The sequence below is a fragment of the Anolis carolinensis genome, chromosome 4 (genome assembly GCF_035594765.1).
Source record: "Anolis carolinensis isolate JA03-04 chromosome 4, rAnoCar3.1.pri, whole genome shotgun sequence".
NCBI lineage: Eukaryota > Metazoa > Chordata > Lepidosauria > Squamata > Dactyloidae > Anolis > Anolis carolinensis.
The window spans coordinates 28326942-28342136 of NC_085844.1; the positions used below are offsets into that span (position 1 = coordinate 28326942).

Consider the following 15195-nt stretch of genomic DNA (forward strand, 5'->3'; position numbering starts at 1 on the left):
TGACTTTTTTTAAAAAAAATGCAAGTGCTCATTATACTGATACCTTTTATCATCATTGCGACTACTGCTGTTGCTGGTCACACTGGGCATACTTAGTGGAATGATAGGAAAAAAACTATTCACAATACATAAACAAATGGAAGTAGAATTGAAGGCAGAAACAAGAAATTCAAGAAAGTATTTGAGAAAAAGAAAAGTTACTCTTATCTATTTGAATATGTAAAAACTAGAAGTTACTCAGACTGCTTGGAACAGATTCCTATGGACGTATGAGAGACACATTTAAATAAAAAATAGTCTTTACACAGTCAAAAGAAGTTGCCATTCCTTTTTGTTCACATCATACTTGGTGCAAGCATAGTTCAATCAATTAAATCTAGGTAACACTCAATTTGCAACCATTATGAAGTATGGACCTGAACTTTTCATGAGGTTCTGTTAACATCTGTTTGTGTTCCTCCTGCTTCTAGCTCAATTCCTACCCTGGCAAGTGTTTTGAGAAAAGCATACTCACTTCAGCATATTGTCAACAAATATTTTGACCATGCGGTAACATAACAAAGGATTTAGTTGAAATTTTGTATTTCCTTAAGTGATGTAAGACTTTGTGCAGCAAATTTTAATATACTGAACCATGAGAGCTTTCTTATGCTAATTTCTACCAAACAATCCCCCAGAAGCTGCTATGCTATTCTTAAATGCATCAGTCTTAATTAAAGATAAACAAGCACTAAAGAATATAGAATTGTTAGCAAAACACATTAAACCAAAACAAGATACTTGCCTATATTTTAGAATCTCAGAAATATACTACAAGGAACTAAACAAAATTTAGAATGTTACCTTTATATAAAGGAACATTTCTTTTTTTTAGCAGCTACTTAGATGAAAGGAAAGGGCAACCATTTTTGGTCTTAATTATGTGGCCCCATCTAATCCTCTAAACAATATGTTTATAGTCTGTGAAAATATAAACTTTTAATTTACTCTATAACACTGTATTTAGAAAACATATACATATGTTGTTCCTTACATATGGTTCTTCTAAAAATTGGTTTAATATGATGATTACTTGGTATTTGTGAACAAAGTAATTATTGCTTCTAAATTCATCTAACCCAGGCAGTCTTGATACACTTAGCTTCCCCTGCCCACATTTTAAAACAAGCTTATGATGCAATTATTGTAATGCAGCAACAGCATCCTTTTATAAAATATCATATAGCTCCCAAGTGACTATTCAAAATTCAGATGAAAACAGAATCATATGGAACAGAAATAGACAAGGGCCATTACAATTTTGTGTGCCTAATTAAAAGAAGTTAATTTTAAAAAAATAATAACAGAAGTCAATTAAAATAATAATTATGCATCCTAATTCCTTAACACAAATACCTCCTCACAAAGCAGTATCACTTTGAATGTTAGTATCCGATTTCTAGTAATCTCTTGTTAAGTTCTAAAAGCTCCTTCCCTCTGACTCTCAGTATTCACATCCTAGTTTTTTATATTTAAAGACTTATGGCTGTTTTCCATTTGTCATTTCCTAGTCAAATTATGTGTATGTAACTTCAAAAACCTTGACCATCAATCAATCTAAATACTATAATATTTTGTTGTTTTTCTTTGAACTTTGTAGATGCTTCCAAGATTTGTCTGTTAGAGGAGATGTGTGCAGTTCAGAAAAAAGAAAATGGCCTTCCTTTTTCTGGTAAAATAAATTCTAAAGGGAGCTGGAAAGAGTATAGAAAAGGAACACATTTCTGGCTCTTTATTAGTTCTTCTTCAGGCTTTGAGAGGGAGGAAAGGGAAAACAAAAGCCCTTTGCTATAAAATGTCACATCTCCTCCCAGAAAAAGATAAAAGGAACTACCAGTATTCCACAAAGTGACAGCAATTACTCAGACAGTTCATATGCTGAAATAAAAGTCTAAAAAGCAATTTTGAGGATTATTTACATAGACAACAGAGGTGGCCAACTGTGACCCTCCAGATGTTTTTGGGCTGCAACTCCCATCACCCACAGCTAGAATACTCAACAGAAAGGGATTATGGAAACTGAACCTGAAGGGTCACCCTCGCCACCTTGGTAGCGAGAAGACAAGAAGCCTACAATGAAAACATTTTACTATACTTGTTCATTTTTAGATCATTGCCTGTATACTCTTTGGTAACAGAATAATTTATCCCTGTGTGAATTCATGCATATCTATGTGCAAATTACTTTTGTGCCACTTCTGCTACTGAGATGTTTGAGATTTAAAGGATCACTTTTGGGGATATAAGAAGAAACAAAGCAATGTTCTAAAGATGAACAAAACCACGAGACACACCCCTTTCCAGGCAGAAGTGCAGTGCATTCATATGGTTTCTTGTGCTAGAAGATTTGTATCTCATGGGAGAGTAATTTTTACTATTATGATTCCTAGCCGTCAAGCATCTTGCCACTTCAAGGTTCTTCTTTGGTACTAAACCTATTAGTTATCCCTCAGAATGATTATTTTTCTATTCATCCACAAGGAGTTTTTTCCCCCAACCACATTTGAATCTTCTATTTATTTACTCTCAACATTTCCACTTTTACATAACACCCCTCTTTTTTCTTAAAACAATGATCACACACAAAGAAAGGGTGCAATACTGAAATCCATCAACACGTTTTTATACATGTTTCTCATGTAAGACCTTGTCCAGAAAAAAAAACTCCCAGTGAATTGTACAAGATTTGTATGGCTAGGTATCAAATTAAGAGTAATTTATCCCAAGACAGAGACAGAGGGTAAGAAAGTCTGGATATGTAATAAATCTATGCCTTTTTGAAAATCATTTGAATATTTGCCTGCTCTACACTTCTGAAAAGCATAATCCTTAAATTAAAATTCTGGGCATGCATTCAACATAATGATTCTGTCAATTCCACCAAAAATTAGAAACACTGTCTTGTAAGCTATTTATTATAAATATTCTCATAGTTTACTTACTTTGAGAGAGAACTCATGTTTGTAAACCTATCCAAGATAAAGTTGCACTCTACATCTTGCATTAAGCAGTTCAACACAAACAAAGCACTGCTCTTTTCTGTTAATGCTTATTTCCCACAGTACCTTCCATACACATCAATAATTGATAACTAAAGTTACATACATTTACCTTGACCAACATTATTAGACAGGCACAAAATAAGCTCCACAACTGTTGTTCAATTCTACTGAGAGTCACTCACCCTTGGAATCAAGTGAATCCTGCAGTACAGTAGAGTCTCACTTATCCAACACTCACTTATCCAACGTTCTGGATTATCCAACGCATTTTGTAGTCAATATTTTCAATACATCGTGATATTTTGGTGCTAAATTCATAAATACAGTAATTACTACATAGCATTACTGCGTATTGAACTACTTTTTCTGTCGAATTTGTTGTATAACATGATGTTTTGGTGCTTAATTGTTAAAATCATAACCTAATTTGATGTTTAATAGGCTTTTCCTTAATCCCTCCTTATTATCCAACATATTCGCTTATCCAATGTTCTGCCGGCTTGTTTATGTTGGATAAGTGAGACTCTACTGTATTCATGAAACTAAGCAGTTATAGATTTGGGCATGCGGGACTATGTAAGATAGGATTTCTAAAGGATGCTTAAGATAAATGTCTAACAAATAGAGAAAAGAAACTTATTCATTTTTGAAGTTCAAATCAAGGATGCTCAACAGAAAATATGCCATTATCATAGAATCATTATGGTGTGCCATATTTCCACAAAAAATGTAGCTTTAAATGTGTTTAAAAATAATAGCCACAGAACCCCTGAAAAAACCTGGTTATAGACATTACCTCTGTAGCTTTATTACATGGTTCTAATCCAATCATATTGGCTTGTATTAACTGCTGTAGGAGTTGCACTTGAGCCACACTGAGGAAGAAGTCCAAACTTGTTGTCATGTTCACTTCCAAAGAATGGCCACAGACTAACATTTCCTGTGAAAAGAAGTTTGGAAAACATAATACCGGCTGTTTTTACACAATTATGCAATTTGTGTTTCTAACCAAACACAGTATAGACTATTTATGCTTTTAAATTTGAATTAGTAATATTTCCTAACCTCTTCAGCCAGAAAAGTACTGTTCATGATTTGCAAAGGAAAATCAGGTGGAGGAGTGGTAGGGTAACATACTATAATGCCTCCAACAGGAAATGTAATGAGTAAAGCTACATTGTGTTTGTTTCATGTGATTCCTGTGTGAGGTCCTGTTCCTTTGTTGCCCCAAATTTTATTCTGTCTTATTCATTTTCTTGGCAGATCCTTACAATTCTCCCTTTTCAGTTGTGTATGTATGAGTAACAATTCATTTTGGCTGACAACTATAACTTATTTAATTGATTTACAGCTTCCTGTAAATCACTGTTGAAATCTTGGCAGAATTAAAGTTAAATTACTTTTGATTTATGATTTTAACAATAGATACCCAACAATAGCTTTTGACCATTTTTGGCAAATTATTTCTGACATGGAAAGCAGAAGATAAGCAAGTTTCCTTGTTCAGCAGAAGCTCATACCCCATCTTGTAGGGCACATACATCATTACTGAAATTCTTGCTAATCTATAACAGAACCTCCCTTCATCACTGAGAGAACAGATTCAGGAAGATTTAGAGCAGCCAAAAATGTTACATTCTTGACAGAAAACAGTAACATTCATCTGTTATTTTCACTCTATAGTTCGACAATTCCCTAAACTCATCTAATATTTTTCTTTAAATCCTTATTCCAGCAAATATGTAGTAGCAGTCAACACAGTTGAGAGCCACAGCTCAGCAGGCCTGACATGTATTGCACGTTTAGCGTTTCTTCATTCCAAATTTAATTCTCATTATTTCTAGTGAAAGGATCTGAGGCCCTTTCTTAAATGGTCTAAGTTTGAAGAATGTATAAAATCTGAACAAGTGTCTAAAAATCTCCTACTCAGAACTGATGTAATGATGATGATGTAAGAAAAAAAAATATATTGATGAGCCATTCCACCCAGCTGGCATTTCATTTAAACTAGACCAAATTGCTTAGGTGCATATTGTTTGCATGCCATGGATCCATAGCCTAGGCATGAACTAGCCTTTGGATTAACACTGTGTTAGTGTTTTACATTAAACAATTGAAGGAACAACTTAAGTAAGATATGGAGCAAATTTCTTACACGTCCAATTACAAACATAGAGTGCAAATGCAGAAAATTACAGATCTAAAAAATAAGAAAGAAGTAAAGAGTAACACAGATACATGCACATCTCACTATCCTTATCTTATATGTTAAATCCAAAAATTGGCCTGGTAGGAAAATACTGTATTTCAGGCAACAACTCACAAGCAAATCTTCTCAATGGGCAGGGCTTTCCTCTCTCCTGCAAATCCTGTCCCTTCAAGCCTGCTCTGGAGGGCCACCCCAAAACTTCATGAGCAAATTCAGGGGGCACATAGAAGGAAATTTCCTCAGCTAGCAATGTTTGCAATGCTATGTAGCAACACAGTGGAATGTAATGCCTTATTTTAACACAACATAATGTAGCATCTCGACAATTAGAATAACCAATGAAGCCCTGGAAGTAAAGCGACTAAACACTAACCTCTGTGTGCAAATTCTCTGGTGAAATTACTTTTGTGAAAATGATGGCAGGAGCTGCAGTTATTCGTACTGTAAAGTCTGTTAAAATTGGGGTTAAAATAGCTCTCCTTTCTTGATGCCGCTTTATGCTAAAATAAAAATAAAATCAACATGGATTACACATTATTGAGGCAGGAATAAGGTTGCCTAGATTTGTAAAGAGTTGAAACATTCATTTCTTCGTCTAGTGAAAAGACTGAAATATCTGTAAGCAGAAAGTGGACAGAGAGAATCTGTTTTGATGATAAATGTCTACATCAGAGGTTTGTTTTGCTAGTAACAGGAACATTGCTGCAAGAACAAAAGTTCAGGGGAGAAAACATAAATCAGTGTCAGAATACATGCTATACGTATTGAAGGACAAAATCACAAAGTTGGAGGGGACCCATAAGCCATGTCTTCAACCTCAAACTCAATGCAGGAATCCAGCTTGGGCATCCCAAGCAGGTAGCTGTCCACCTTCTTTTTTAACATGGAGGCAGAGGTGCCTCTTTAGGGCTGGCATTTATAGCTTTGAAAGGATCTCATATGGAAGGGCGAAAATATTTTGGCATCTTGGAGATTCACTGTGAGCCAGAGTCTATAATACTATGTTTGATGGACCAATGGTTCAGGGTCTGTATAAGGAAGCTTCTTTTGAGCTTAAGCAGAAGTTTTGTTTCTTCTAGCTTCTATGGTTTAAAAGCCATAGATGAAATAGGAAAGCAAAAGCATGCAACATCTCTGAGGCAATCCTTTTCAAATTAAATGCTTTATTTTCAAATGTGCGTGCGTATTTTCAATCTATTTAATAAAATCATAGAATCAGAAGAGACCGCAAGGGCCATCCAGTGCAACTCCCTGTCATGCAGGAATATACAAGCAAAGCATTCCTGACATATGACCATTCAGCTTCTGATTTTAAAATCTCCAGAGGAAGAAACTCCACTACACTCCAAGGCAGTTCATTTCACAGTTGAACAAGCTCTTTACTGTCAGGAAGTTTTAGTGGAATCTTTCTTCCTTGAGTTTGAGTCTATTACTTCATGTCTTAGTCTCTGGAGGAGCCAAAAACAAGCTTTTTCCCTTCTCAATTCTACATTCTTTCAGTTAGTTAAACATGGTTATCATGCCCCTGCTTAACCATCTCTCCTCCAGACTACACATACCCAGCTCCCAAAGAGGCTCCTCATAGGGCTTGCCTTCCAGGCCTGTTAGCATTTTGGCCACTCCTCTCTGGACACATTCCACCTTGTCAATATCCTTCTTGAATTGTGGAACCCAGGACACAGTATTTCAGGTGAAGTCTGACCAAAGCAGGATAAATCAAGACACTATGCTCCTTTTGAAGCAGCCTAGAATCACATTGGCTTTTTCAATAGGCAATAATGGTCAATGAGTACTGATGCTGGCTTTAACATGTAAGACCTTTGATCTTTACAGCTGCTTGGTTTCTGTGTTTTGTTTTGAAGTGTTATTTGTAATATATGTTGTGGTTGGCTTTAGAAACTGTTTCCTTAACTTTGATTTCAATTTATCTTAATTATGTGGTTTTCATACATATACATATTGTAATTGTAATTAGGCGGCATGGTGCACTGAATAGTTTTAGCAGAAGAAACAAACACAATCAATTTGTTTTCTTCCACTCCTACTGCAACAAACATTAAAAGCTGCCACTCCTGCTACTGTTTTACAACTTTTAAAACTCGGAGTGAATGTGTAAAATGGCAAAGCTGAAAAATATTCGGATTAGGTGAAATGTAAATCAACCATTCCAGACTTTGCCTGTCAGCCAAATAAGAAAGGGAGCATACAAAGTGCTAGCTCTGGAAATCACATTTATAATTATTCAAATAAGCAATTTAGTTGAGAATGCAATCTCCTTTTTTGTGTGTTCATTTGCTTGTCTGCTAGCGCTCTCTTTATCTGGTTTCATTTCAACCATTTTTCCACCTATTGCCTCCTATCACTCATATTACATAACTTTTATAATACACTTATTGCTGCCACAATCCAGTACTGTAGTTAGCAGTTTTGTCATTCCACACTGGGCTAACATGGGAAGGGCAAAGGTTCTATTCAGATAAAAAGAAAGAGACTACTAACAGACAATGGTGACATATCTATTCCATTGAGAGTATAGTTTTGCTACTGATTATATGACTGGTTTAAATTAAGTTCATGGATATTCGTATCAACTGAAAATAAATAAATGGCAAAATCAAAATCTGAGCAGAATTGATATTTTCAGCATTTGCATTTTTATTTGTACTTTCACAATGATGTCCAGAAAAAGGGAAGAATGTTCAGTGTGCTAATTTTCTTACAACCAGGATTTGTTGGCCTCAGCATATTTAGATGTGTCTCTAGGAAGGGGATAAAACAAGTGCTGGAAATAATGCAGATGTAAAGAAAAAGATATATATAAAAGAGAGATCCTTCTTTTGACCCTAGGTAAAAAAGAAACTTAAACTCTCTTTACTAAGTCGTTCATACAGTACTATCACTATACTCTATGTAAATGCTAACTTTACACATGAGCATCTTCAATAAGGAATGGTGTAGTGACAGTATTATGACTACAGTTTATTCATTGTGGGTTCTATTTAGGCCTCTATTACATATTTATATCTTTAAAAGGAAGACAAGCCTCTCACAAATATTAAAGTAGCTGTCAGTCTTCAGATTCTTTTAAAGAACATCTGTTTAGAGGACGATCCTGAGAAAACAATGAAATGGGTCCATACATAGTAATGGTATAGACCATGATTGTTATTAAGTAAACGACCATATGTATCTGGTATTCACAGAACTCGCAGGGTCCAGTTCAAACCCTGGTAGAGAGGGTCGGGCAGACTTTGGCTTGCTGCAAGCCGAAATGGTGCCAGCAGAGAGGGACTGCAAAGACACACACACACTCCCCTCATAGAGGCTGTTGTGGCCCGCCCCCTCAATAGCACGTGCACGTTAAAATGTCTGAAAATATCTCTATGCCTAGGGTTGGCATTCTACATTTCTCATTTCTCCCTCTGAGGTAGCCTTTGTCTGTATATACTACTCTCATCTGAGCTCTACATATATATTTTGTATTTTTAGGGACTCTCTCTCAAAGTGTGATGGGTTTTCCAGTTGAAACCCCTCGATTATTTTAATTTTAGTAATGAAGAGTATGTCTGCCAGGTTTAGTCCAGATCAACCAACCAATAAACATAATACTTTGACTTAGACGAGTGGTTCCCAACCTTTTTTTTTTTTTACCAGAGCCCACTTGACAGTGGCCCATTTTGAACAGGGACCATTTGAACAGGGACCACTTTGATCAGAGACCAAATCAGTTTTTGGTCAACTTTAGATTCGGTTTGGTTATTTGGGGTGCTGATTCAGAAAATTGCACTTTGATAGACCACATCAGCTCTGGTTTCTGATACAAAACGTATGCCATCCAGTAGTTGCCATCTGCTCGCCCACAGAAAACCATATTTAATCATCTAGAGCTGATGTGGTCTATCCAATGCAGTAGTCAGCTCTGTGGAAAGGCGTGGAAATAAAAAAATAAATAAATGAAGAGGAAGAAGGTTCACGGACCAGATTTTCATTCTCATGGCCCGCTGCTGGGCTGCGGCCCACAGGTTGAGAACCACTGACTTAGACAGATAGATAGTATATTAGTTGCGTGCAGCATATTACAGTTGTGCACATAAGTCATATGGGACACCTAAGTCATGCAGCCATGCTGGAAAATAGATGAAACTGATACAGCTGTCCTATTTACTGCAAAAAGCTATTAAAGCAGCATTGTTTTGTTTTAAATTAGCAACGTCTAACAAAATATTTTCCAATAAAATTAAAAATACTTTTTTACTATTGATTAGCATATGGTACATTTGAACCTGGATCAAGGAAAACCTGCATAGTTGAACAGCCACATGTTTTTGCAAGATATATCAGAGTGTAAGACCTGATAGTATTCTTTTGTCAGAGCTTTTCTATGAAATCCACTTATACTTTCCATTCCTGGTTTATGTTTTCCACATGCGGATCACTCACAATGTATTTGAAACCACTTCTATATCCATAAATAACTCAAGAATATTTAGGCCAAGATCCTACTGATAGGATTCATTGTAGCTATGTCATTGCTAGCATGGCAGTACAGATATTGCAACAATGGCTGAAATAAAAATGTATCCAGCGTATGGGGTTGGGGCAGGGAAAATTAGCAAAGCCACTGTTGGGAAAAAAGTAGCCAGTTCCTAGGCAACCTATTTCAGCAATGCCTGGCTTCTGTGCTAGCCTGGAGGACAAGTAGGAGGGGGGCATAAAAAGTTATTTTTTCAAGCTTTCTAAAACACCCAGAAGACAGGAATTAAAGAAACAAGCTACCTGAGAATCATCATCTTCCAACTACAGCCCCAATTATTTTCCCTGTTTTCCTGCACTCCTGCTGTATAATCCTGCAAAAAGGGCACTAATGTGGACCATTACTCCAATAGGATTCTGGCTAGGAAGTGCCAGATATATCTGAAACTCTTTGAAATAAGACATATAGGACCTTATGTGGCACATATGCATTGTGTTTATAAATCTTTTTAAGGGTCGAAAATTATCTTCCAAAAAACTTGCAGGCTCTTTCTTAATTTACTTTGATGCAGGAGTGCACCATGATCTAATTCTCTTACAGCCTGACCATTATCTGGTCTTCCTGATAACAGTTAAAAGCTAAATATGCCTCAATCATTTAAACTACTGTCATTGATTCAACCCTTAAGTGCTTCAACTGAAAGCTCCAGAGAAGTTTTTGATGTTTTATGTCAAGAGTTAGAAGCATCAGCACATTTTATTTCATCTAATAGATAAGAACAATGAATCATTTGCCAAGCCTTTAAAAGCTCTTTTTCAGAGAATCTGATAGCTTTGCCCCACCTGTGGTTTAGTCTTCAAATGTGCATGCTATAGAGTTATCATGATCACAGTTACGAGTTATCATGTTAGTGTTTCCACCATAAACTGCACTTTTGCAGATTTTATAGAATTGCTATTAAAAGCCATTATAGACTGAAACAAGGGTAACATGTTTTTAGTTCTCAAACACACACACACATATACATAGGTTTCCCAAAAAAGGGGGCAAACAAGTATGACTTTAAAATGGTCCATGAGGCTGAGTTAATATGTTGCATTTGAAAAAGAAAATGTTTCATGAGAACCATCACTCCTCTAAATGTCCCTCCAGCAACAGCAAGAATATCCTTGTGGACAGCAAAATCAGGCAATTCCAACTGGATGGCCCCCCATAAGAGTCTTCCTCCAGGAACAAACCAAGAATGGGCTTGGATGTCCCTGAACAGATTCAGAAGTGGAGTGGGCAGGTCAAAAAACAACCTGGCAAAATAGCACTACTCAAAAGACTCCCCCACCTCGTGCAACTGTGGAGCAGAACAAACAAGTCAGCATCTGTATGCTTACCACAATGCCCTGCCTCATGCACAGAGGAAGAACTGTTTAAAGCTGAAGACAATGCAGTTGCTGTTGCCCATTTTTGGTCTAAAAATATTTAGCTGCTTGTGATTCCTTTATTTTATTAGTTTTAAACTTATTTATTTATGCAATATTTTGACACAAAATAAATAAATGTGAAAAACAATGTTAAAAATTAAGTAATGTCACATTCAGTTAACATGTTGCATCTGAAAAACAAATTTTAAAACAAAATACATGTTTAAAAAAATCTGACAATTTGGAGACCAGAATTGGAAAAACCTACTGAGAAGAAAAGCCATTCAGAATAACAAAGTGAATGTGGCTGGAACTAAGTTGTGCACTCTCTCATGTAAAAGCCCATTATGTGAGCCACTGCACTCTTTCCAAGGTCAGGAGCAACACTAAAAGAATGAAGACAGACTCTTGGGAAAGTAAGGTACGAACTCTGGGCAGCCTATTTTTCCAATTCCTGACTTCAGTGTCCTTGGACACAAGCATTAAGGAAGAGCTGACTTAAATGATAATCTGTCCTGTTCACAAGACCAAGCCAGACTTACTAGAGTTACTTGGCCCTCAGGATCCACTGCAAGCCAAGCACTAGAAAAACAAGCTTCTTGGAAGCAAACAGCTATAATTTCAGCTTCCTTCCTTTGCTACTACCGTGTTTCCCTGAAAATAAGACAGTGTCTTATATTAATTTTTGCTCCCAAAGATGCGCTAGGTTTTTATTTTCCATGATGTCTTATTTTTCCATGAAGAATTCACATTTATTGTTGAACAAAAAAAGAAATGAACATTATATACTGTACAGTAGTTGTCATCACAAACCAGCATAACCAGACAAACTGTGAATTATTGTTATTACCATTATTTCCATGTACAACACTCTATGGTATGTACATTTACCAATCCCACATAGAATCATAGAATCATAGAATAGTAGAGTTGGAAGAGACCACATGGGCCATCCAGTCCAACCCCCTGCTAGGAAGCAGGAAATCGCATTCAAAGCACCCCCGACAGATGGCCATCCAGCCTCTGCTTAAAAGCCTCCAAAGAAGGAGCCTCCACCACGGCCCCGGGGAGAGAGTTCCACTGTCGAACAGCTCTCACAGTGAGGAAGTTCTTCCTGATGTTCAGGTGGAATCTCCTTTCCTGCAGTTTGAAGCCATTGTTCCGTGTCCTAGTCTGCAGGGCAGCAGAAAACAAGCTTGCTCCCTCCTCCCTATGACTTCCCTTCACGTATTTGTACATGGCTATCATGTCTCCTCTCAGCCTTCTCTTCTGCAGGCTAAACATGCCAAGCTCTTTAAGCCGCTCCTCATAGGGCTTGTTCTCCAGATCCTTAATCATTTTAGTCGCCCTCCTCTGGACGCTTTCCAGCTTGTCAACATCTCCCTTCAACTGTGGTGCCCAAAATTGGACACAGTATTCCAGGTGTGGTCTGACCAAGGCAGAATAGAGGGGGAGCATAACTTCCCTGGATCTAGACGCTATTCCCCTATTGATGCAGGCCAGAATCCCATTGGCTTTTTTAGCAGCCGCATCACATTGTTGACTCATGTTTAACTTGTTGTCCACAAGGACTCCAAGGTCTTTTTCGCACGCACTGCTGTCAAGCCAGGCGTCCCCCATTCTGTATCTTTGATTTCCATTTTTTCTGCCGAAGTGAAGTATCTTGCATTTGTCCCTGTTGAACTTCATTTTGTTAGTTTTGGCCCATCTCTCTAGTCTGACAAGATCGTTTTGAATTCTGCTCCTGTCTTCTGGAGTGTTAGCTATCCCTCCCAGTTTTGTGTCGTCTGCAAACTTGATGATCGTGCCTTCTAACCCTTCGTCTAAGTTGTTAATAAAGATGTTGAACAGAACCGGGCCCAGGACAGAGCCCTGCGGCACTCCACTTGTCACTTCTTTCCATGATGAAGATGACGCATTGGTGAGCACCCTTTGGGTTCGTTCGCTTAGCCAATTACAGATCCACCTAACCGTAGTTTTGTCTAGCCCACATTTTACTAGTTTGTTTGCCAGAAGGTCGTGGGGGACTTTGTCGAAGGCCTTACTGAAATCCAGGTACGCTACATCCACAGCATTCCCTGTATCGACCCAACTCGTAACTCTATCGAAAAAAGAGATCAGATTAGTCTGGCATGACTTGTTTTTGGTAAATCCGTGTTGACTGTTAGCAATGACCGCATTTGTTTCTAAGTGTTCGCAGACCACTTCTTTAATGATCTTTTCCAGAATTTTGCCTGGTATTGATGTGAGGCTGACCGGACGGTAATTGTTTGGGTCGTTCTTTTTTCCCTTCTTGAAGATAGGGACCACATTCGCCCTCCTCCAATCTGCTGGGACTTCTCCCGTTCTCCAAGAACTCTCGAAGATAATTGCCAGTGGTTCTGAAATAACTTCCGCTAGTTCCTTCAGTACTCTTGGATGTAGCTGATCTGGCCCTGGGGACCTGAATTCGTTTAGAGTGGCCAGGTGTTCCTGGACAACTTGTTTCCCTATTTGGGGTTGGATTTCCCCCAATCCTTCGTCCATTCCATGTTGCTGAGGTTGAAGATGGCTTTCTTTTTGTGAGAAGACCGAGGCAAAGAAGGCATTAAGTAGTTCTGCCTTTTCCCTGTCCCCTGTCGCCATCACCCCATCTTCTCCTTGCAATGGCCCTATCGCCTCCTTTGGTGTTCTGGTGTTCTGTCTGGCGGGCATGCTTCCAAACAAAAACTTTGCTAGATCTTACTTTCAGGGGAGGCCTTATATTTAGCAATTTAGCAAAACCTCTACTAGGTCTTATTTTCTGGGGATGTCTTATTTTCGGGTAAACAGGGTATTACATCCATAGTTACCGCATTTCTTTGATTCTAAGATGCTATCATTTGCAAAATGCATATTAATTCCAGTATGATCAAGATATATACACACAGACACATATACATATAGTTATACATTTACATATATACATACATGCTGCCTGGGAAGTGTGGGTGGAATTTGGGAGGGGGATTGTGAATTTTAAAGGCTAATTTAAGTGAATTTATTATATTTTAATCTGTTTTTAACTTAATCCACACAGTATTATTGAACTGTTTCTTAATGTTTGTATTGTTTCTAAAGCTATTACCAAAGTGTGGGATTGTTGGCCGCCTAAGTCCGCATGGGGAGAAAGATGGGGTATAAATAAATAAATAAAATTCTGCTTAAAGCAGATAACCTGGATTCAGAAACTGGATTATATGGCAGTGTAGATGGGGCTTTAGAACGGAAGAAATACAGTATTTCTCTCTTGCTATCCCCATTTCAAGCTACATATACTACTATAGCTCACCAAGTACATCTTGGTCTCTATTTTTGTTTACATATCATAGACAATTTTTTCTCTTGCAATGTTCACACATGGACATTTCCATGAAAACACATTTTCAAAAAGAGCCACTTATTAACACAGGTGCCTTGTCAATTACAAAAGCATCACCTGCATAAGAGTCTAATTATACAGTACATTTGTAAAGCAATAGTACAATAGGTTTTTAAAAAAAGTACTGGTTTGAACATTAGACTACAACTCTGGAAACCAGGGTTCAAATTCCTGCTCGGCCATGGCCACACACTGGGTGACCTAGGGCAAGTGTAAAGGCAAACTTCAAAGAAAACATGGTGGCCTTAGAGTTGCCATAAATCCAGAAATGACTTGAAGGCTAACAACAATAATAGGTTTCAATGTAAATTTCTAAGTGATCTTAAAACAGATGTCCAACATGTTATCCTAAAGAAGGCTCCTAATCTATATAGTTGGAATAACACGAAAAGTTCTGTTCACCAGAACACAAAAGAATTGCAGAACTGGAAAAGATAGGAAGATGGCTGAGCAACTCCTCTGTCAAGTAATGTTACAATGGGGCAGTTTAGTTTAAGAAAAGGGAAAATAAGTCAAAACATGATAGAGATGTATAAAATTATGCATGACGTGGTGAACAGATTTGTCTTTGTCTCTCATCACACTAGAATACAGGGTAATCAACTGAAATGGCAGCCAGGAATTTAGGAATACTGTAGGAGTATTTCCTTAGCTAT

The 15195-nt window shown here is 37.5% G+C and overlaps 1 protein-coding gene across 4 annotated transcripts in view; it reads right to left on the minus strand.

Moving 5' to 3' along the window:
• vps13b (vacuolar protein sorting 13 homolog B) overlaps positions 1-15195 on the minus strand; it is a 389126-nt gene that overhangs the window by 136168 nt on the left and 237763 nt on the right. For 3 of the 4 annotated variants that reach the window (XM_003226609.4, XM_008119485.3, XM_062980141.1), the window contains exons 32-33: positions 5624-5750; positions 3838-3981 (exon numbers count right to left, since the gene is read on the minus strand). In XM_003226609.4, coding sequence (XP_003226657.2) covers positions 3838-3981; positions 5624-5750 — 271 coding nt within the window. Of the gene's footprint in view, positions 1-3837; positions 3982-5623; positions 5751-15195 lie in introns of those variants that run through there. The other variant, XM_008119487.3, reaches the window with a different exon arrangement.